We start from the raw sequence: 22,120 nt of genomic DNA, 5'->3' as shown, positions 1-22,120 counted from the left end.
TCAGCATTAATTTGGTAGGAGACACGATACAGGTGGGGTTACATTAACTAGTACTTCACTCATAAAGCATGCATAAAACAAAATACAATGCAAGGGACACTATACAAGATAGTTAAAATCATACACACAATATCCTGGGATGTATGTTTATGTCCTGCGTGGATTTCAGAAGGGTACGTTCTTAAAGCACGTCACATCTCACATACTTTTGAACAGTAAAACAGTCTTATCAGATGGTTGCCCTGGTAACTGAGCCCTTTAGGGTGCTCTTTCGGGGGGATGGGTCCATAGACCCTCACAGATTGTTTGTTGAATGAGAGGGTTTGCTGGATTATTCATTAAATATAATGAATAAATGTGTGTCTGATTGGTCCAAATGCTACATAAATCCCCCCTTTCGAGTGTTGTTGTCTCCTGTAGACAACGGTGAACGATGGAAAATAAGTAGGAAAATCAGACACGATTCTGGCATGCAAGGCTTGAAAGCTGTGGTGGCTCTCTAGCTGTTGTTGCCTGGAGGAGTGGTTGTGGATGTTGTCAGGCTGTGTGCTGTGGTGATGTATGCTGTAGCAGGGTGTGGGTCCTCAAGCTTGTGCAGCAGGTGTCAAGGCTGTGTCACCTGTGATGGTGGCAGGAGGGCAGCAGGTGGTTGTTAGCCCTCTATTCTGCTTGAACGTCACCAGAGTCCGATGTTTGTGGTGTCGCTTTGCTCTTGTGGCGGCACTGACTTGAACTCGCCTGAGTTGTGTTGGTATAGGTTTCGCTGTTGGGCATGTGAGCCCGTTGCTCTATCCAACGTTATCTGGCTGCTTCTAGTGTGTTGGCTGGTTTTACAAGATGCTCCTCACTTGGAGGGGTCTGATGCTGTGTTGAGTCAGAAGTTTGTCTTCCCAGTGCTTCTCAGTTGAGTTATGTTCAAGGAGCTCTTTTGCTAGTGTCAGCAGCTACAGTAACTCAGCAGTAGGCGTGTCCAGCTGTCCTTGTGCAGCATCCATTTGTCACCGGTGTGAAGGAGCATGTTGTGGTGGACTGCTGTTGGACATACCACGGTGTTCGTGGGATGAGAATGTCCTTTTCCATGGCTCCTCCCAGTGGTTGGTCTGGTACCTGGGCTGTTGCCACGGTGACAATTCTGCGCTGGTCTTGTGTTGCTCTTTCCAACTGCTCTCCTTGTTCAGCAGCTGTCTGAGCCCCTTTTAAGTCTTTGATTCTGGCTTGATTCTCAGTATCTAACTGGTCTGTGAGGCTTTGACAGTGTTGTGCAAGATACTTCCAAACTGTAATACATTACAGATTAATTTTTACTGTTATTTAAAAGTAATTCCTTAGCTTACAATATTACTGTCTCAGAATTGTAATGTGTTAAATGACTGCTGTATTACTTTTGAGTTACTTTCACCAAAATATCTACAGAAGTAGAACTTAACATTCTAAAATGACAAAATGTACTAGAGCCCTGCCCTAATGGCAAAGTGTTTATATTTCGTTCCGAAAAAACATTTGGAGCATTTTTTGTGCATTCTTTCTTAAAGTAACGACCAAGCGGCCAGCGGCAGACCGGCAGGCTGATCATAGCTTATGTTTGATAAATTTAGCCTTCTCAAATCATCATGACTTGCCTAAAATAAAATCTATAGATGTACTAAAACAGTTCAAGCATATAACAATGTTAAAACGTTAAACCTAGATAAATGTGCGCTGCATCCAGTAGTTTGTGCGGAGAGTGAAAGTTAAAGGGCAGGACATGGAAGCACCAGCGCAATCAATTACATTTTTTTTTCAATGGGAACAACTTATGCTGTAATTTTTGATCATAAAGGTAAGAGTAATACATCATTCGTAACTGTAAAGGGTCTACAGGAGCGCTTCACAAAAATGAATCGAAAGACAGCGAATACATGCCTCACAGACATGATAAATATATCTATAGAAAGCTTTAAATTACTACTAATGAAACTTACTATTAATGAAATAAATAAAAACGAAAACAAAAACTATTTAATATAATCGTTATCCGTGAAGATGCACTTCTCTCTAAAGGCGCGTCTAACGAGGAGATGGCGAATCCTTACTATTTTCCCCGGACACATTCATGGTAATTACTTTTGCTGGGGCTTTTGCTTTATTGCGTGTATTTGAACGCAGAACTCTTCAGTTGTGCTGACGGCTCGCTGCTGCTGCGGGACACTAAACACTGTTAAGCCGCTCTTGACAGTCGCGGCAGCACGGACTCATGTTATTTCCACCAGCGCGGCAAATTTTTTTTCCATCAATAATTGATGGATGTCTAAAATATAAAGATAAGGAGAAGCCTAAAACAGGCCCGAGGACCGGCTCGCGTCTGAACTATGACGTGTATATTGGCCCGAAGCCCGGCCCTAGGGACGTAAAAAAAGTCGGAGCCCGACTTTAAATTAAATAAAAAAAATATATAAATTGGGGCTAAAAGTGTGTTGTAATGCAAGCATTATTGAACATGTACCGAGTAAAATATTACTCAAAATTTATTAGTAATGCCTTACACTACTGCGTTACAGCAAAAAGTTATCCGTTACTGTAATGCATTACTTTTGTAACGCGTTACTCCCAACACTGGGCTTTGAGCACATGTCTGCTCCTTGCGGGCCTCTGTGATCTGTTGTGTGAGGTTGTTTTTACCGTCTGTTTCAGATCCATGAGGTAGGCTACGGTAACATTGGTCAGCCCAGCATGGCTGTAACTCTGGCTTCGTGTCATTGGTCCTTTTCTCTCATTGTCCAGTTGCATTTGGCTCTGGTGCTGTAGGCTTTTCAGCAACCCTGGGTGGAACGGTGTTCCTCACAATGGCTAGTCAGTCCTTCAGGTCTCCCACCTGGGAGGATAAGATGAGCATCTGCAACATTTTGGCACACTCGTGGTAAGAGTAAAAGTGGGAGACTAAGGCACCACTCTAAAGATTTCAAAGCTAAACGTTTAATTGGCCAGCTAGGGATATAACATACAGGTTGTTGTTTCGGGCATATCTTGCTAGAGAAGAGTGTCTTCTGTGGTTAAAATCTCAGTTGTGGATGCTAGGATTCTAAGATTTGTGTGGTTCTGAGAATATGTCTTGAAGGGCGTAAGCCGAGATTTAATAAATGGCTTAAGATAGTTCTTATGGTCAAATGATTCCTCAGAATCTCCTGATAGATTGCCACAGGCTAGATCTCTTAAGAAGTAAAGAAAAAGAGAAAAAGGAAGGAGGACAGCTTTACTATTCGGCTTATGCTTGTTACCAGTGCTCATGACTATAGTTATGCCCTAGTAATCATTGAGATTACTCGTGTAGCAGGGTCGTAGAATTTAGTGCACTTGTTGGGAATAAACAGAATGACCAATAAAAAGTGTCTCTGGTTCCTTCCGACTCTACGAGGAAACAAAACCACACTAGAACACTAGGGGTGAATGTAAATAAATCAAATAGATAAAGAATACATATGTGAATAGCTGACTGCTATTATTATTAGGATAACAAAAAAAACAAGAAAACGTAAATAAGTGATTAAAACAGTTGTCACGGTGCACATAGCAGGGAGAAACAAGGAACACGGAGACGAGGAGGTAAACTCAAATAACATACTTTACTGGACATCAGGACAAGACAAGGCAGGGCAGACACTGACAGGAACACCGGGGAGTAACGAGTAGACCAGACGAAATGGCACTACACAGACAGGACTATAAATACTCAGGTAAATTAACGGACACGGCTAGACTTGAATAAACTACTAATGACATGAAACGAGAACAGGAAACAAACCAAATAAGGGCACAAGAGGCAGGAACACATGACACACACAACAGAGGTCTGACAACAGTAGAGTGACCTGAAATTGGGAATGCTCAATCGCACTCTTAATTAACCACTAGGTTTGTTTTGACCATCACTCCATAGTTGGTCATGGCTGCTGCATGTTCAAGACCACATCTTGGGCATGCCTTTCCATAAGGTTTAATCAATGTGCTATTGAACAATTCCCAATATCTATAAGACAAATTATTCTCTAACTGAACAGTTGACATGTAATTAAATGTAGATTTTAGTAGAACAGCCCTCAGGAGGGGATACACCTAAAATAGTGAAGGTGAAATTAGCTGAGATGACTTAAAGGTAAGGAAAGAAAAAGTGAGAAATCAGGAACCAGAAACATGGTTAAATGAAAATGGGTCAAATCACTTCACACTGCATACCCACAAGTTGTAGTTAAAGGCTTCAAGTGAATGATGCTACCTGCTGAAGTTATTAGTTAGCTTAGCCTAAGTTAAAGGACCACTAGGTCGTGTTAGCTTAACTGGCTCAGGTGGTTTGTCTACAGTCCGGTGTCACAATGTGTGCACTATCTGGAGTTGTTTTTTCCTGTGACAAGTCATTGTCATGAAAACCAATGCGCAGCAGTGCCAATTTAAACAGTGTGTAGCAAATGTCTGTAAGTTTCAAAAGAGCCATGCATAGTCTGTTGACATGTGAGGCTTACACTTCCATTCAAGATCTCCTTTCAATCAGCAAAATCTTAAATCTGCTAATGCCGACTTTTGCTTCTCTTTGAGCATGTGTTCCCATCTACTTTAAATGTTGTATGTCTCATGCTGACTAGGAATCTTATTGTTGGAGGGTCTTGTGCTGTGGCAATGCTGGATGCCTTCTGGTGTGAATGCAGGGATGTTTCTGGCAATTCGGTTGAGGTCTTTGAGTGTCACGCATTGTGCTGTTTCAGGGCTTGCCTGAATTAATCCCCTTCCTTCTGCAGCTGCAGAGGTTTTCAGGAAGTTGACTTGTGAAGTGTCAAGTAGCGGGCTTTGGCTCCCCCCCCCCCTTTGTATCTATATACAGGGATGAGGGGGTTTGCACATGTCCTGTCTGGTGACTTTTTCCAGCTGCTTTTGGTGATTTCCTTCTGTTACTCCACTCTGTCAGGTTCCTTGCATCTGTTCTGTGCCGTCTCTCACTGAGCGGGTGTCGGTTTCCTTGGGAGCTCTGTGACTTGCAGTTTCAGTTCATTTACCTCCTGTCTGAGGCCCTTGAGATTGTGGGCCAAGGAGGAGATGATGCTGCTTAGCTCCTGGTTGTCCAGGCTGGGTGTCAGGTGTCCATTTGTGTCGCAGTCTCGCTGTTCCGTTCTCTGCTGTTGCAGGTCATTGGCTGCTTTGGGTTGAAGGATGTCCATCGCAGGGCTCTGCCGGGTCTCCAAGTGGTTCGGGTAGGTGGCAGGGCCGGATGTCTGAGACATGCTGGCTCACTTGGAGGAACATGAGAGAGAGAGAGAGAGAGAGAGAGAGAGAGGCAAAAAGGCAAATGCAAGCACAGGTGGTAATCTATCTGTATAGGGAATGGCTCCGTAGGCCGTGTAAGGTGGGAATAGCTGATGTGGGGCAGCTAGTAAGGCAGGGTGCTACCATTTAGTGTTGGTGAACAGAACTGAGGACTCTAAGTATCTTCGTTGACGGCTGCACGCAGCGTAGACTGATGACTGGGCCTTTACATGTCATCAAACTATTACTCAAAACACTGATGGTTCTTCTCAAATGGCACTACGAGGGTAACAAATAAAACAAAACTGAAATAAAACAATAAGATGAAATCAAAAAGGATTTTACCTATTTAGTTTTTGCTAGGAGATGTGGCTAAGCTGATGTCACTTGTGAGTGATGCTGCAATAGACTCATAAACCTAGGGTTAGACTGTTAGCTAAGCTAGCAAGAACACACCAAATACCTCAAGTTCAAAAGAAAAAGAAACAATGCAAAGTGTTTCTAGTTCTATCTGGGGCCTACATTGTGTTGAACAGTAACTGCACTTCAATGTACTAGGCCTGGCACTGAGGAGTGAGGAGGGGCAGAGAGGAAACAGGGATTAGGCTACTAATAACCTGTACAACTCATTAAGGAAGCAACAATTGCTAGAACTACTGTAATCATATACAAAGAGGGAAGATGGTGATGGTAAAATAACTAAAATAAGGTAAAAGTAAAGGTAGAATTCCCTTATAGCTCTAGAAGACTAAGGGAGAGGTAAATAAACAGACTGATTCACTTAAATTTTAAATGTAATTAAATTCAACTTAGCTGAATAGGGATATTCAGCCTGAAACAAAGGTAAATAAATGAGATAAAATAGAATAGAGGAATAAAGTCAAAATGAAGAGTAAAAGTAGAATGTCCTTAGGTTAGTTTATTATCGTACGATTTGAACATGCATTGTAGCTTTGAATAACTTCTGTACTGTTTGGAGAAGTGCATTCAAGCTATAGTTTTATCTGATCTTGATCGGAAACTGCTACGTGCACATAAGAAGTTAATAAAACTTATGAGACAAATGCATAAGATTGATTACTGAGTCTGCTTGCAACAATGTTTAAAATGATGCCCACATTCTCCACCATTTCTGTAGTAATCTTAGCTCAAGGGGGAATATTATTAATTAATCATAACTCTTTATAATTAATTATAATATTTGGATAAGTTAATAGAATTAGCTTGATAAAGCAGAATTTACAGTACAATCTAGTGAACGCTCAGTATTGATTATTTATGAATTCAAAGAAATCTTCATTTCCAGGGTAAGAGAAATAGCCTTTTTTAAGGTACAGTACTACTCAGAGCATGTAACAAGAACGAAATCGTTAAATTGACTTTGTTGCATGCAGGGAATCAGAAACTAAATAACAAACACATAACTAGACTAAACAAACACATACATATATATATATATATATATATATATATATACACACACACACACACACACACACATCACACATACATGGTACATGGGAAGGGTAAGTGAATGAACTGGATGAATGAAACCGGACAGAAACAGGGGAAATGAGGTTGAGTTGACCATCCGAAAGAACCATCAGTCGCTAATTCAAAGCACAGTATATGATAGCTTACAACAAACCTCTGTATGGTGCAGGGAACGATACTTGCATTTGGATACTTGCAACAAGAACGAGAGTCCTGTGAAGCTTCTGAAGAAGGTCTGGATGGTTCCATTCGATGGCAGAAGTTGCAATCTCTTGAAACTCTGAGGTTGTTCTTGACTCTGTTGTGGTTGAGAGAGTCCTCTCTCCTAAGTAAGCACATGGCTGGGTGTAAAGTGGGGCCTGTTGGCCCTGTGGGCCGCATTGGAACTGCAGGCCGCAATTCATAGATTAGATTAGATTAGATTCAACTTTATTGTCACTGTGCAGAGTACAAGTACAGAGCCAATGAAATGCAGTTAACATCTAACCAGAAGTGCAAATAACAGGTTTATAAATAGATATAAAAAAATGTGTATATACATATATGTTTTATGACATATAGTGCAAGTTATGAGGTAGATGGGGAGAGACTAGCTCAGTGCAAATGACTGTACATACGATTTAGGTTGCAAGGAAATATAAACAGAAGGTGCATTATAAAGAGAGGTATGTAAGTAGCATATGTATGGCCAATGACCTTCACGGCATCCGGAGGTAGAAATGTGCAAGGGAATGTGCAAATATCAGGAATGTGCAAATAGCAGGAAATAAAAAACATTGTGAGTGAGGAGTGCAGACAGGTTGTTGAACAGTGCAGTTTTTTTTTTTTTTTTTTAAACCATTAGGTGGTCCATCTTGGGTGTAGTGTTCAGCGCCTGAGATTGGAGTTCAGTAGGCTGACAGCTGAGGGAAAGAAACTGTTCCTGAGTCTGTTGGTGCGACAGCGAAGACTCCTATAACGTCTCCCAGATGGGAGAGGAGTGAACAGTTTGTGACTGGGGTGAGAGGAGTCTTTGATGATACTTTTCGCTCTCCTTAGGCAGCGTTTGTGGTAAATGTCTTTGATGGAGGGTAGCACGACACCAGTGGTGTATTGGGCAGTTTTTACCACCCGCTGGAGGGCTTTCTGGTCCGAAACAGTGCAGTTGCCGTACCACACTGTGATGCAGTTTGTGAGTATGCTTTCAACAGTGCAACGGTAAAAGTTCAGCAGGATGTGAGGGGACAGGTGAGCTTCCCTTAATTTCCTAAGGAAGTAAAGGCGCTGTCGTGCCTTTTTGATCAGGGTGGAGGTATTGAGGGTCCAGGAGAGATCCTCAGAGAGATGGACACCAAGAAACTTGAAGCTCGCCACGCGCTCCAATTCGGCCCCATCAATGTAGATGGGAGTGTGTGTGTGGTCCTTCTTAGTCCGCCGGTGGTCTACAATCAGCTCTTTGGTCTTCTGGGTGTTGAGTGCAAGGTTGTTGTTGGCACACCACATTGCTAGATGCTGGACCTCATCCCTGTAGGCTGTCTCATCATTGTCGCTGATCAGGCCTACCACCGTGGTGTCATCTGCAAACTTGATTATAGAGTTAGAGCCATATACAGGTATGCAGTCGTGGGTGAAAAGGGAGAAGAGGATTGGGCTCTTGTGGTAGCCCTGTGGTACTCCAGTGTTTAGGGTGAGGACGGAGGAGGTGTGGTTATTGATCCTAACAGACTGTGGTCTGTTGGTGAGAAAGTCCAGGGTCCAGTTACAGAGGGAGGGGCTGATGCCAAGATCGGTGAGCTTGGAGATCAGTGTGGATGGGATCACTGTATTGAAGGCGGAACTGAAATCAATGAATAGCATCCTGACATATGTGTTGGTTCTGTCTAGGTGCGTCAGGGCGGAGTGGAGAGCTGAGGCAATGGCATCCTCAGTCGACCTGTTGGATTTGTAGGCGAACTGGTATGGGTCCAGTGTTGGGGGCAAGCATGTTTTCAGGTGGGAAAGAACCAGCCTCTCAAAACATTTTGCAATGATGGGAGTAAGAGCAACTGGTCGGAAGTCATTGAGGGCCGCTGCACCAGTATGTTTTGGTACAGGTACAATGGTGGCTGTTTTGAAGCAGTTGGGAACAATGGCTTGGGCCACAGAGAGGTTGAAAATGTTGGTGAAGACCTCAGCCAGCTGTTCTGCACAGGCCCTAAGCACTCGGCCAGGGATGCCATCAGGGCCGGCAGCTTTGTGTGAGTTCACCTTACGCAAGGTAGCGCCCACGTCACTGGTGGAAAGTGTGAGCGGCAGGTCGTCAGGTGTGAGCTCAGCTTTGATGGGTGGTTCTGTGTTTCCACGATCAAAGCGAGCATAAAAGTTGTTCAGTTCGTCAGGGAGGGTGGCATTGCTGTTTGGGGGTGTACTGTTTGCTGGTTTATAGTCTGTAAGGGCATGGATGCCTGTCCACATTCGCCGACGATCATTGTTTTTAAATTTGTCCTCAATGCGCAGTTTATAACTGTATTTAGCTGATTGAATTCCCCTCTTCAGATTGGACCTGGATAAGCTGTAGGCTTCACGGTCGCCAGATTTGAAGGCGGCGTTACGTGCCTTCAGCAGGAGCCGGACTTCCTTGTTCATCCAGGGTTTCTGATTGGGGTACAGTTTAATTACTTTATGGGTGGTTACCTTGTCAACACATCTGTTGATATGATGCAGAACAGAGCTGGTGTAGGTGTTAACGTCTGTGTGGGAGTCCAGTGTGGCCCGGGAAGCAAACAAATTCCAGTCTGTGACTCCTGCTGTAGTGAGGAGTCTGCTTCTTCTAGCCAAACTTTAACAGTCCTCACAGTGGGTTTCACACGTTTGATGATGGGGGTGTATTTTGGTAGCAGGAACAGGGAGAGGTGATCAGATTGTCCAATGTAGGGGAGGGGAGTTGCTTTGTAAGCATCAGGGATGTTTGTATAAACATGATCAAGAGTGTTGTCTCCTCTTGTAGCAACGTTTTGATGAAATTTGGGGAGAGTAGTTCTCAGACTGGCATGATTGAAATCACCAGCAATAATAAAAACTCCATCCGGGTGTGTTGTTTGCAGCTTATTAACAACAGAAGATAGTTCTTTCATGGCTAGTTTAGCATTAGCATCCGGGGGTACATACACTGCAGCGATTATGGCAGTTGTAAATTCGCGGGGCAGATAAAAGGGTCTGCACTTGATAAAGATGTATTCAATATCAGCAGAACAGTGGGATTTAATAATAATAGCATCGGAGCACCAGGATCTGTTTACATAGAGGCAAACACCCCCACCTTTGCTTTTACCGGAGTCCACAGCCGTTCTATCAGCCCTGTAGATGTTGCGCCCCTCTAGCTCAATCGCGCTATTTGGAATGGTGTTATTGAGCCAAGTTTCTGTGAAAACCATAATGTTGCAGTCTATAAACATTCGCTGAGTGATCCGAAGTCGTAGCTCGTCGATCTTGTTTGCCAGAGATCGTACGTTAGCAAGGAAGATGCTTGGTAGAGCTGGACGATGCGGATTGAGCTTTAGCTTAGCTCGCAGGCCGCTCCGCTTACCCCTTCTTTGTTTACGTTTGCAGCGCCGACGACGGGCACTTCCTGTCGGATTGAATGGTTCACTCGAGCCCGGGGACCGGAGTAATTCGGGAGGTAGTAGATGAAGATCTAGTGTTGTATCCACATCGGTGTTTGTGTAGCGAAGTTTGATATCCAGTAGTGTGTGACGGTTGTACGAGGTTAATGCGAAGCTATGTCGAATAACTGAACTGAAAATAACTAATAAAATAATAAGTAATTTGCAAAAACTGGAGAGACGCTGAGCCTCACGTTGTTCACGCGCCGCCATCTTGGTCAGATGAAGATGCAGAGACTGCCGGGAGCGGGGAAAGCGAAATGTCTGAGCGAGGGCCTTTCCATGATGATAAATTCCAGGGTTGAGTGAAGATGAACTCCAGTGGTTTTAAACTCCAGTGGTCAGGAGCCATCTACCCAGGCTGGGGAGACCGCACACGGCTCTATGTTGGGGCCTGCCTGGCGCACCTGCACCGGCTCAGGTGCTCCGTGAGTCCAACCACACAGGCAGCATTCGGACAATTTTGCAGAAGAAGAAGGCAGACCTGTGCATGAGCCCTTTAAAATCTGGGAAGAGTCACACCTTTCAGGATGAGCTTGACCAATGATAAAGGCTAAATTTCCAATTGGGAGGCTGGAAATATTGGGGGGTTTTATGACCCTTTGTCTGAGAGCATGGTTTGAAAGGCTCTGGCAGTCTATACTTTGATTAAATTACACACACACCTGGCATTCTATGAGGATGTGGTGTACACCAAAGTGTGCGTCATCAAATGAGCATTAATTTGGTAGGAGACACAATACAGGTGGGGTTACATTAACTTGTACTTCACTCATAAAGCATGCATAAAACAAAATACAATGCAAGGGACACTATACAAGATAGTTAAAATCATACACATAATGTCCTGGAATGCATGTTTATCTTTAGAAAGGTTTGTCTATGAGTGACAAGGAGGAAAGTTTTTTTGTATGGGCATTGCGTGGGTTTCAGAAGGGTCCGTTCTTACGACACGTCACATCTCACATACTTTTGAGCAATAAACCAGTCTTATCAGATGATTGCCCTGGTAACTGAGCCCTTTAGGGTGCTCTTTCGGGGGGGAAGGGTCCATAGACCCTCACAGATTGTTTGTTGAATGAGAGGGTTTGCTGGATTATTCATTAAATATAATGAATAAATGTGTGTCTGATTGGTCCAAATGCTACAGTATATATACTGTAAATACCTGTATCATACATATTTGGTAACACTTTATTTTACGGGTGTCCTTGTTATACATTACATGTACTTACTATTATAATAACAATAAATTTTGCATAATTATGCAGGTAAACCTAAACCTAATCCTAACCCAAACCATATAATAAGTACATGTAGCTAATTAATATTGCTCAGTACTTAAATGTATAATTACACTGTAACAAGGACACTTTAAAATAAAGCGTAACCATATATTTTATATGAGATTAACATATTTCAATATTATGTTCAGGTCAATGCTGCTGCTGCTGATATATCAGTACAAATGTGTTTTAAGATAAAAGATTATGCAGTAGGGTTAAGAAGAACATCAGTTTTTAGTTTAAAAATTGACTTCATAATACACAGTTATTATTATATTATATATATTTTCAAACAAAATGCAACATACTCATCAGTACCATCATTGTTCTTCATTACCAATATTTGCTCATCAAAATAATTCAATAGTTCATACAACAATTTAATGTTTAATACTACTTTACACTTTGTCTACCAAAGTTCTTAATGGGTTCCATCACAAACTGAAAGAAAGAAAGAAAGAAAGAAAGAAAGAAAGAAAGAAGGAAAGAAAGAAAGAAAGAAAGAAAGAAAGAAAGAAGGAAAGAAAGAAAGAAAGAAAGAAAGAAAGAAAGAAAGAAAGAAAGAAAGAAAGAAAGAAAGAAAGAAAGAAAGAAAGAAAGAAAATCAGTCTGAACATAGACGGCTTTAAAAAATCCAAATAGCAAATGCTAATGTGGCATCTAAATTCAGTGTTAACAGACTTCTCCACACAGACTTTTAAATGAGGTCTTGACATCCCAGAGTAGGAAGTTAATTTGATCAATTGCATCCTGTTCGGGTATCTCAAACAGGCATCCATTTCCCCTTTAAAATGAATAAACATTGGCTAGAGGATGCAATTATAATAATAATAATAATAATGTAAGGAAAATCAGAACATTATTACCAATTACAGCAGGTACATTTATTTGTTTATTTGTTTGTTTGTTTGTAGCCAAGAGGGAGAAAATGGGTCTATAATGTAATATTACATAGTGACTGCTGGAAACACACACCCCTGTAGTCTCACCCCTTATTATCTTTGTTAATTAAAAACATTATTTCCTAAAGCAAATAGGGAACCTTTTTCCTCCTCTATTCATTCATTCATTCATTCATATTTTTTTTTTTTTTTTAAATGTTGCCCTCACTGTTGCAAATGACCCTGAGTGTCTGCCTGGCTCCAGATTCCCATGGTGTGCTAATTTTCAGTCTATGGTCCCACACAAGCCAACTGTGGTAAGGGAGAGTGAAGGTTAATTATATCTTCCCATTCCTCTCCTCTCTTCCTGTGGTGTTGAGACATATGATGTCAGGCTTAGAAAATTCAGCACTTCAGACTGACTAAACCTTGTCATTTTTCTTTGTTGCATATTCTCAGCTATTGTGATGATGGTGGCCTTGACATAGAGAAAGTGATCTAATCTTCAGCTACCCACTACACATTAAAGAAAAAAAGATAAAGACAAAACAAAGCACCTCATCATTTAATGTGGCTCTCTTTCCCTTTGCAATTGAGAATTGCAGCTCATTTTGCAAATGTGCACACTTGGCAGGAAACAAAAGGGCCATCAAATCATAAAGATGATTAACATTCTCTGGACAAGACACATTAAGAGCCATACCTCTTGCATCCTCTGCAGAGTAAAAAAAAGGATTCTCAGGAGAAGCTGCCTCAAGCTTTGGGCAAATTGGTTTGGCTGCCTCATTAGAGGTCAAAAGGGAGGGAGAGAGAGCTGAGGGGGTATTGGGGGATGGAGTAGGGGACCGAGGGCAAACCTTAGTTGTGGCCTGAAATGGGGTTGTAGGGGAGAAGGAAATGAAGCAGAAAGGCTTAACCTGATAAATGAAAGGGTAGACTCTCTGTCATGCAGTATTAGGCCTTGGGCTGTGTATTTGTGTTTTTTTTTTTGTTTTTTTTTTTGCTTCATTCTGTTAAATATTTTGTGTCCCTCTCTGAATGTTTAGTATTAATGTGACTTTTTTTAGAAACTTTAAAGACCTAATAAAGATTAATATCCTATGTATATTAGCTTTGAGATAACATATATGCTAGTATATTTCTAAACATTAAAAAAATGCTTAAAAAAATGAAAACAATTTAAAACAGAAATTTAACATAGATTAGCCAATGAATAGCCAACTGTGTAGTTTACATCTCAGTCTGGCAAAGATGCACTTGACAGAAGACACATTTTCTTCACTTTTTTTTCATCTAAAATACAGATTTAAACTTCAGACTATTTTTCAGGACAGGTACCCCAAAATGTGTCCAACCAAATGCTGTCTTGAACAAGAAGTCAATTATAAATGCCCAATATAGCTGCAAGCAGCAATTAGGGGGTCAAGCACAACAGAGGTAAAAATATAGCTGCAAGCAGCGATTCCGGGGCCATGCCCACGAATGGACTGTAGCGCGGCGCAGAGCAGGAAGAGCATAAGAAGCTGAAATAGAACGTACATGGAAAAAACAGACAGGTTCAGAAGCACAGAAGTTCAGAATTGAAAAGAAGTTGGGATGAGAACGAACAAACACACGTTTCTGATTCGAGACAAACACGCAAGGAAGATTCAACGTCTGGAACAAAAGCAATGTTTGCACCGCTTCTGGCCACAGGTCCTCTTGCGGTCTGGCCTTGTTGCCAACCGGGATTCAAACCCATGACCCGAAAGGTTCAGGGCAAGCAGCTTAGCAGAGTGCACCACTCGGTTGCTGCACGTTTGACAGGCTGCCGAGGAGAGGTTTATTAGTGAGAATGATCTGACAAAAAAGTTCTTTAGCATTTTAACCAGCGTAACACAAAGTTAACTGTAATGCAGTTTATGGTTAATTCGATAGGATAGCTGAAGAGTCACATTAAACAGAATGGTAATTGTTTAGCCTGTAACTTAGAAGAATGGTAAGATTAGTAGTATAAGTCAACAAACACAGACACACAATTTTGAAGGAGTAGTAGCGAACAGACAGCATACTGTACTTTTCAAAATGGCCGCTACTGTAATGGGTGTTGTCTTACTGCAAGCTACTGAATGTGATCAGCATGAAGAGAGTAATCAGGTGTACTAAGTTTTATTTTTCTACAACAAGGGGTTCAGGAGTTATTTGTAACGGGGCAAACAAGACTTGAGACGTGCGGATCCAAGTGCAAGCTTTTATTTACAGGCATGGTCAATAACAGGCAGGGTCGAACAAACAGCAAACCGGTATAGAGAGGGCAAGACAGAAGAGTACTCAAGTAAACAGGCGTGGTCGGCGATCGGCGTACAATATCCAAAGGGCTTGACAGAAGGGGTAATCCAGGTACGAGAGCAATAATCCAATCAAGGTGCAAACAGAGTCCGAATGGCAAGGCAAAGGATAAATCCAGAAAACATGGGCAGGAGTCAAAACACAAGAGAACACACAAGGCAAGGCAAGGCAAGACTAAGACTATGACTATGACTATGGCTCCGTAGAGTAGCTATCCCTGTGAAAGTGATAAATGCAATACAATAAATAGAGGAAGTCCATGGTTTATAACGCCTTAGTGATTAGTGTGATCACCTGTGTAATCAGTGAAAACAGCTGTGTGTGTTGTCAGTGCAATGAATGATGAGGATTGTAGTGAAGTGCAAGAGTCCATGCGGTGAGTGGGTGATTAACCGGAAATGCATGGACCAGATTCATGACATTATTAACATTTAAATGTTGTTTTTGAACTGGTGGTGGCGCTATAGAGTTGGTTCTAGAGACCCCAAAGTTGGTCAGATCACTATTCATGGCCATAACTACAAGTGTGCCAAATTTAATAATTTTCCTATGTTCCGTTCATAGGGCTGCCATAGAACCCCATGGGAAGAAAATTATAATAATAATAATAAAACATACAATTACAATAGGGGCTACAGCCCATCCTGGGCTTGGCCCCTAGTAAAGAAAACATACAATTACAATAGGGGCTACAGCCCCTAATGAAGAGCTAATTGGAGCTGTCTTTAATTACTCAGTAAAGACCAGAGTTCTCCAACCCTGATCCTGGAAAGCTACCTAACTAGACTTAAAGGGTTCATATGATGCTTTTTTAAAGATCATTATTTTGTGTATTTGGTGTAACAAAATATTTTGACATGTTTTATTGTTCAAAAAACACATTATTTTTCAAATACTGTACATTATTATAGGTCCTCTATGCCCCGCCTCTGTCAAACACTTGTTTTCTACAAAGTCCCTCCTTCCGACAAGTGCAGTCTGCTCTGATTGGCCAACTGGCACAGTGCATTGTGATTGGCCGAACACCACAAGCCGCATCGGAAGTGTAATACCCCTTTCCATAATCACGAGATTCAGCTTTCAAAATTATAAAGACAGTAAATAATGTCCTTATTTTTACCATCAGTTCAAGCCCGAGAGGGAAACAGAGTCGCGTGACAGACACAGTGATGAAGCTCGTATGTGTTTGTACACAAGCCGTGATTGTGTGACCGTTTCTCCCTCTCTCACACACGCGAGCACACACACACACACACACACAAACGACGCTGCGCTGTGACTCTCTCTCACACACACACACAAACGACGCTGCGCAGTGACTTTCTCTCTCTCACACACGTGCACACACACACACACACACACACACACATTTACACACACACACACACCTGCTCTCCTAGGTTCACGAAATGGTCATCCATAAAATTCGTTGCTGTTCTGTTGTAAGTAATCTTAATGATTCCTAAATGCATCTACTTTCGGAAGGCCAAATAAAGTGCTTTTGCTTTCACCTAGAAACACACAGCGTCTCCCTGACATGGTTTCATCAACACTACTGCGGTTACTGAAACCACACCTTCTTTCTTTGTGTGAACATTTGGGCTGCATTCAAATATTTCCACATCTTTACGTAGAGATGTGGGGGCGGGTTTGAACGAGCCGTTTTAGGGGGGCGTAGCAGAGTCTTAACTTTGATAAAGAATATCTCTTTGGTTTTGAGACTTTAGTCTTTGCAACTTCAGGGATCTTATCTATGCACCAACAGCTTGTGATATTCCAAATAGAAAGGAAAACTTGAAATCGCATCATATGACCCCTTTAAGTTCCAACCCTGCTTCAACACACTTGTCTGAAATGACTTAGTCCTGAACACCTTGATAGCTGGTTCAGGTGTGTTTGATTAGGGTTGAAGCTGAACTCTGCAGTATGGTAGCTCTCCAGGACCAGGGTTGGAGACCCCTCTTAAAGACATTTGTTAATACAGAATTTTACCATAAAATGGCTGATGCCCAAAAAAGCTGACATAGGAAAATTAGGAATCTTTCAATTCTATATGCTGTTCCGAATCTTACAAGACCAATCTTATAATGCTTGGCCAAACTGAAAATATAATTTTCAGCAGAAATATCATTTTTAAATATCTTTTGATCAGTAGGTGGCGCTGTGCCGCAACTACCTTGTGCGCTCAGGTCATGCTTGTTATAACACATACCAAGTTTAGTTAGAATATGTTAAAGCGTTGCAGAGATACAGCCTCATGTCCATTTTTGCACAAACTTTGCCAAATTTGTTAACACGCTTTGCGAAAAAAGTTTGGTATATCAAAAAGCTTTTGATAAATTTTTGCCTGACGATGCTCTGAAGATGATCTGTGCCAATTTTGGTGAAAATTGCACAAACCGTCTAGGACGAGTTCGAAGAAAGTAGATTTTTCTGAAAATTTAAATTTGTGAAAAATCTTGACAATTTTACATTTTGGTATGCATTCGACTCGGTAAGGTTCAAAAGTTATAAGCAGAAACATGCGTGTAAATTTGGCCTGTTGGTGGCACCACAGAGTTTTAGATAGTGACTCCAAATTTGCTGTGGTTAATGACGAGACTGTTCTCTATCTGTGTGCCGAATTTCATAACTTTCCCGCTAGCAGTTCTATAAGATTCATAACAATATGCTCAAACACAAAGTGTTTGAAAAATACTATATGAAAAATGAAAAACCATTTTACTACAAAATTTGAAATTGTCCATGTTCAGATTGGCTGACATAGGAAAATTTGCTTATCATTTGATTCGGTATGCCTCTCCAAATCTACTCATGTGCCCTTAGGTCATGCTCGGCAAAACACGTACCAAATTTGGTCTGAATCAGCTAAAGCGTTGCAAAGATAATGCCTCGTGTCCATTTTTGTGTGAATTTCAATTTTGGTATGCATTTGACTTAGCATAAGCCAAAGAATCAGAAAAAAAAATGATTCAAAAAGAATTTTGCTACTAGACCTTATGGTTCAAAAGTTATTAGCAGAAATACAGTATTTGGCCTATTGATTGTGCTAGAGAGTTTGAAATAGAGACTCCAAATTTGCTATGTTTAATATTGACACTGTGTGTCTATCTGTGTGTCACAATTCATAACTTTCCCACAAGTGGTTCTATGGGCTGCTATAGACTCTCAGAGTAGAACAAGAAGAAGTAGTAGAAGAAGAAGAAGAAATAGAAGGAAGAATAGTAATAATAAGAAAACTAACGAATACAATAGGTCAGTGCTTGGCCCCTAATTATTTCTGACTTACAGCAATTAGCAAGTAGAAAATCATGAGTTGTCTGTGTGTTTTTGGCTGCTCAAACCTGCATATCATTTAATTTTCTAACTGCAAGTTGATTGTGAAGGAAGTGGCTGGACTTTATTTATTTTAAAAAGTAAGCAAAGGCAATAAAACTGTAACAGTGGTGTGTGCTCACTATACTATATTTTGATGTACACAGATAAAACAAATCCAATCAGTAGTTTATAGATAAATAATTTAAAGCTTACCGCTGAGACACATCAACACTTCTTAATTAGATCTGTCACCTGTAGATCTTGGCTTGAATTGAGATGTAGGTAAAGGTGGTGGCAAAAAGTCATCCAGTGTTAAATTAAGTGTCTTCTGTCAAATGCATATTTGCAGGACTGTGATGTACACACACAACTGGCAATATATTGGCTAATCTATATAAATTGCTGTTTTAATATGAAGCAAGTCAACACATCACAGAAAACTGTGCTCATCAAGACACTTCTCATGGACTTAGCATAGCATAAATTTTGCCATCTTATATTTAAAACAACAATAATATCATATTGTACTAACATCATATAGCATGCAGGTGGGTTTAGATGCCAATTAGTTATGCCAGCCTAGAGCTTATGAGCAGTGTGAGGGTGCAATTTTCAGGGATGGTCACATGCTGCAAAAGGAGCCGCCTTAAGCATCATTTACTGCATTAAAATTACAGTCACAATGAACAACTTCTAAATAATTGCTATGAGTTACTTAAAATACAACTAGCTATCCCTTTAGCTATTTTTTAAGATATAATTGAAAGTAGTCTGATAGGTTTCCTATCAGAACCCTTTTAAAACATTGAACTGGTCTGATATTGTATAAATAAGCAAAATACAATAAATGGTCAACTATGCATATTCTTCATATCAGCTGACCACCACAGCTAGTCAGTATGCTGCTCTCTTGAGTGTTGATGATGCTTTGGTGGTCCACTCCTCTATAACTTATATCACCAGAAAGGGTCCCTCTATTGAATTTTTTTTACTTCTTGCAGGAGAATGTCGGATAGGGAACTAAATAATTAAAGAAAAGGGACCCTTTTTGACTGCATCAACCATGGCACTGCTGGTAAGCTCTACAATACATTGTACAATCTATTTATCAGTTACATTTAGGTGATTATTTAAGTTACTTTTAGCCCTTATGCATGGCCTGGGTTCCCTGGAGTCTTTTTATTTAGTTTTCTTGTATCTACATTACTATTAATTTTAGATTGGAAATGTGGTAGGCCATGGTTGTATGGCTCTCACAGAGGCTCGGTGAACACAAATATATTGGTTGTTGAATTTTGGTTTTGTTAATCTATGTTTTAACCAATTCTACATCACTATTACTAGTTTCCTTTTGTTTTCTGTCAAACCACAATATTTATTAAATTAGTTGCACATCATTAGGATTGACAGATTTATTGCATGGTCTCATATTTGAAGTAGTTATTATTCAGTTGTCTTGTGGCAGACTTAGTTGTAAGAAAATAAGTCAAGGTTTAGATTAATTTATGTAAAGTCACTTTTTCTTGCTATGTGTTATGGGATCCTGCATTGGAGTGAGAGAAAATTAATCTGTATTAAAGTGAAGCCTAAATGAACAATATGCTTATGGGTCTCTATTAAGCTACCTTCAGGAGTGAGTCAATGTGCTAATGCTGTTCAAGTCTGAGTTAATATGCTATCGAGTTTCCCTCGATTATTGCATTACCATGGCTCAAATCAATTGATAAACTCCCATTCAATGTGGTGAAGTATTTAATTGAGTCAGAGTCAATTGCATTTGTGCATGCCTGCAGACATGCTGACAGGAGTAAACACTTTAGCAGGATACTGTCTAAGCTGTGTTAGAGTTATTGAACTCTCTGCTGTGTCAGAAAGTAGTGTGCTCCAACACACATTCATGCACTCATAAAAAAAAAAATACAGAAAATACAGGAATACCTGAAAATACAGGATTTTTTTATGTATGATTGCAGATCTTTGTACATTTTCAGTTCAAATAAATTGCTACAAGAACCCTATCCTCTCTTCCCTGCAGACATAGCTCTAACATCAACCTGCACCGCAAACTACTGACCAAAGAGCTGGATGACATTGTCCTGGATCCCCAGCTTACAACCATGCCTAAAGAGCTGCGTGCCGAGTTCCTGTCAACGATCTATGCTGACCACCATCTAGGACTGGAGGGGGTAGAGAATGCTGGACCACCACGAGACAGAGGACACGAGGGAATGAGATACCCAGTCGCTAAAGAATATTCACGCAGCAACGGCTATTGCCATGGCCCCAGTGATGACTACATGGTGCTGGACCTGAGCACCACCTCCAGCGTACAATCAAGTGGCAGTGTGCAGTCGTCACAGGAGTCTGATGAGGGCAGTGATGAGGGAATCCTGCTGGATGACCTGGAGGGTGCTAGTGACAATGAAGACTACACCTCTAGTACTGTGGCTAAGAAACTGGCAAGGGAGGGAAAGGATACAGAGGACGCCAGGAAGGAAGGAAGAGAAGGAGCCACAGAGGAAGGGCTTCTGCACTGTGACCCTTCATTCTCACCATCCGTCTTAGCATCCAGTGGAGGTAATGGCATAGGAGGCATCCTGTGCACCATCTGCCACAAACTGTACAGTAACAAAGGGACCCTTCGAGTGCACTACAAGACTGTCCATCTGCGTGAAATGCACAAATGCAAAATACCTGGCTGTAACATGATGTTTTCTTCCGTGAGAAGCAGAAACAGACATAGCCAGAACCCCAACCTACACAAAAATGCCCCCTATACCACAATGATTGATTAGACCAGACATCCCTCTGCACCACATTGCCTCAAGTTACAAATACTCCACACAATAACGCCCTCTCCATTCCTCAGCATCATAATGCTATAAAACAGCATTATTTCTCCCCAAACGTCTTTTCAAGTATGAAAAATTAGAGCAGAATTGTGCCCTTTTGACATTTCCGTTTTTGGATGCAAAATACATCATAGATCTCTCCTTCCCTCACACAATCTTCTCCTCAGTCTTTAATTTGTGACTCTTGCCTGCAGAAATGATCATGAGGAAAAAAACAAAAAAAAAAAAAAAAGGCATATGTGTAATGATATCTTTTCAAGAATCCCATAGAAGAGCATGTTAAGACTGGCTTAAACATGTAAATATTAATGTTGTGAGGGGCTATTTGGTGTGAAACAGTTGTATTGATGGTTGATATTTTCTCTTTTTTGTTCTTTTTTTTTTTGTCTAATATTTTCATTTTAAAAACGTTAAGCAAGACAAAGTAGCATCTGCCTAGCTTGATTAATCTATATTGGCTTTAAGAATGTTTTACCTTAGAAAAGAAAAAGCAAAAACATGTGACTTGTGACTTGTTTTATCTACATGTTAGATATACAGATGGAGCTGGCATGCTTTTAGCTCTGACACAGTACCTTTTTCTTTTATTTTCTCATGTTTATAGCTTTGGTACAAAAAAATATAAAAAAATAAAAATAAATAAATAAATAAAAATCAGTTTTGCACTTTGCAACTACACTAGTGGGACTTGTAACATTATTACAAGGATAACACATTACAATGATGGTTATCCAACTTGAAAGTGACATTTTTTAGGATACAGTGCCAAGCGGTAATTACTGTTCCTTTAACAGACATGTGCCAGATCTTGATATGAGAGTAATCTCATTTGACATGATTAAACCCAATATTCAACCCATTTAGTAAGTGTTTCAGGTATATTCACTTGAATGCAGTAAATAAGTATCACTGGCTCTGATAATATCATTTCAAGAGTATAAGTGTATGGATAAAGGCACAGAATTAGCCCAGAGGTTAGGTAGATCATCTTTCTACTGCATGTAGTATTACTTTAAAACAGTTAGTAAGTGTCCTATAATTTATTTATTTTTTCTATAAATTTGATCAGTTTT

The 22,120-nt window shown here is 40.7% G+C and overlaps 1 protein-coding gene across 2 annotated transcripts in view; it reads left to right on the top strand.

Annotated features, from left to right (window-relative positions):
* Positions 1-21,660, top strand: part of LOC306873494 (zinc finger protein basonuclin-2-like) — a 206,933-nt gene extending 185,273 nt beyond the window's left edge. Inside the window, exons 6-7 of one of the 2 annotated variants that reach the window (XM_079422825.1) lie at positions 19,197-19,270; positions 20,231-21,660. In XM_079422825.1, the coding sequence (XP_079278951.1) occupies positions 19,197-19,227 (31 nt within the window). In that variant the 3' untranslated portion in view covers positions 19,228-19,270; positions 20,231-21,660. The remainder of the gene's footprint in view (positions 1-19,196; positions 19,271-20,230) is intronic. The other variant, XM_079422826.1, reaches the window with a different exon arrangement.
* Positions 21,661-22,120: the final 460 nt, after the last annotated feature.

This window comes from Barbus barbus (genome assembly GCF_936440315.1).
Source record: "Barbus barbus genome assembly, chromosome: 8".
NCBI classification, from domain to species: domain Eukaryota; kingdom Metazoa; phylum Chordata; class Actinopteri; order Cypriniformes; family Cyprinidae; genus Barbus; species Barbus barbus.
Note: the sequence above shows the minus strand (reverse complement) of the source record. Positions and strands in the feature narration are given on the sequence as shown.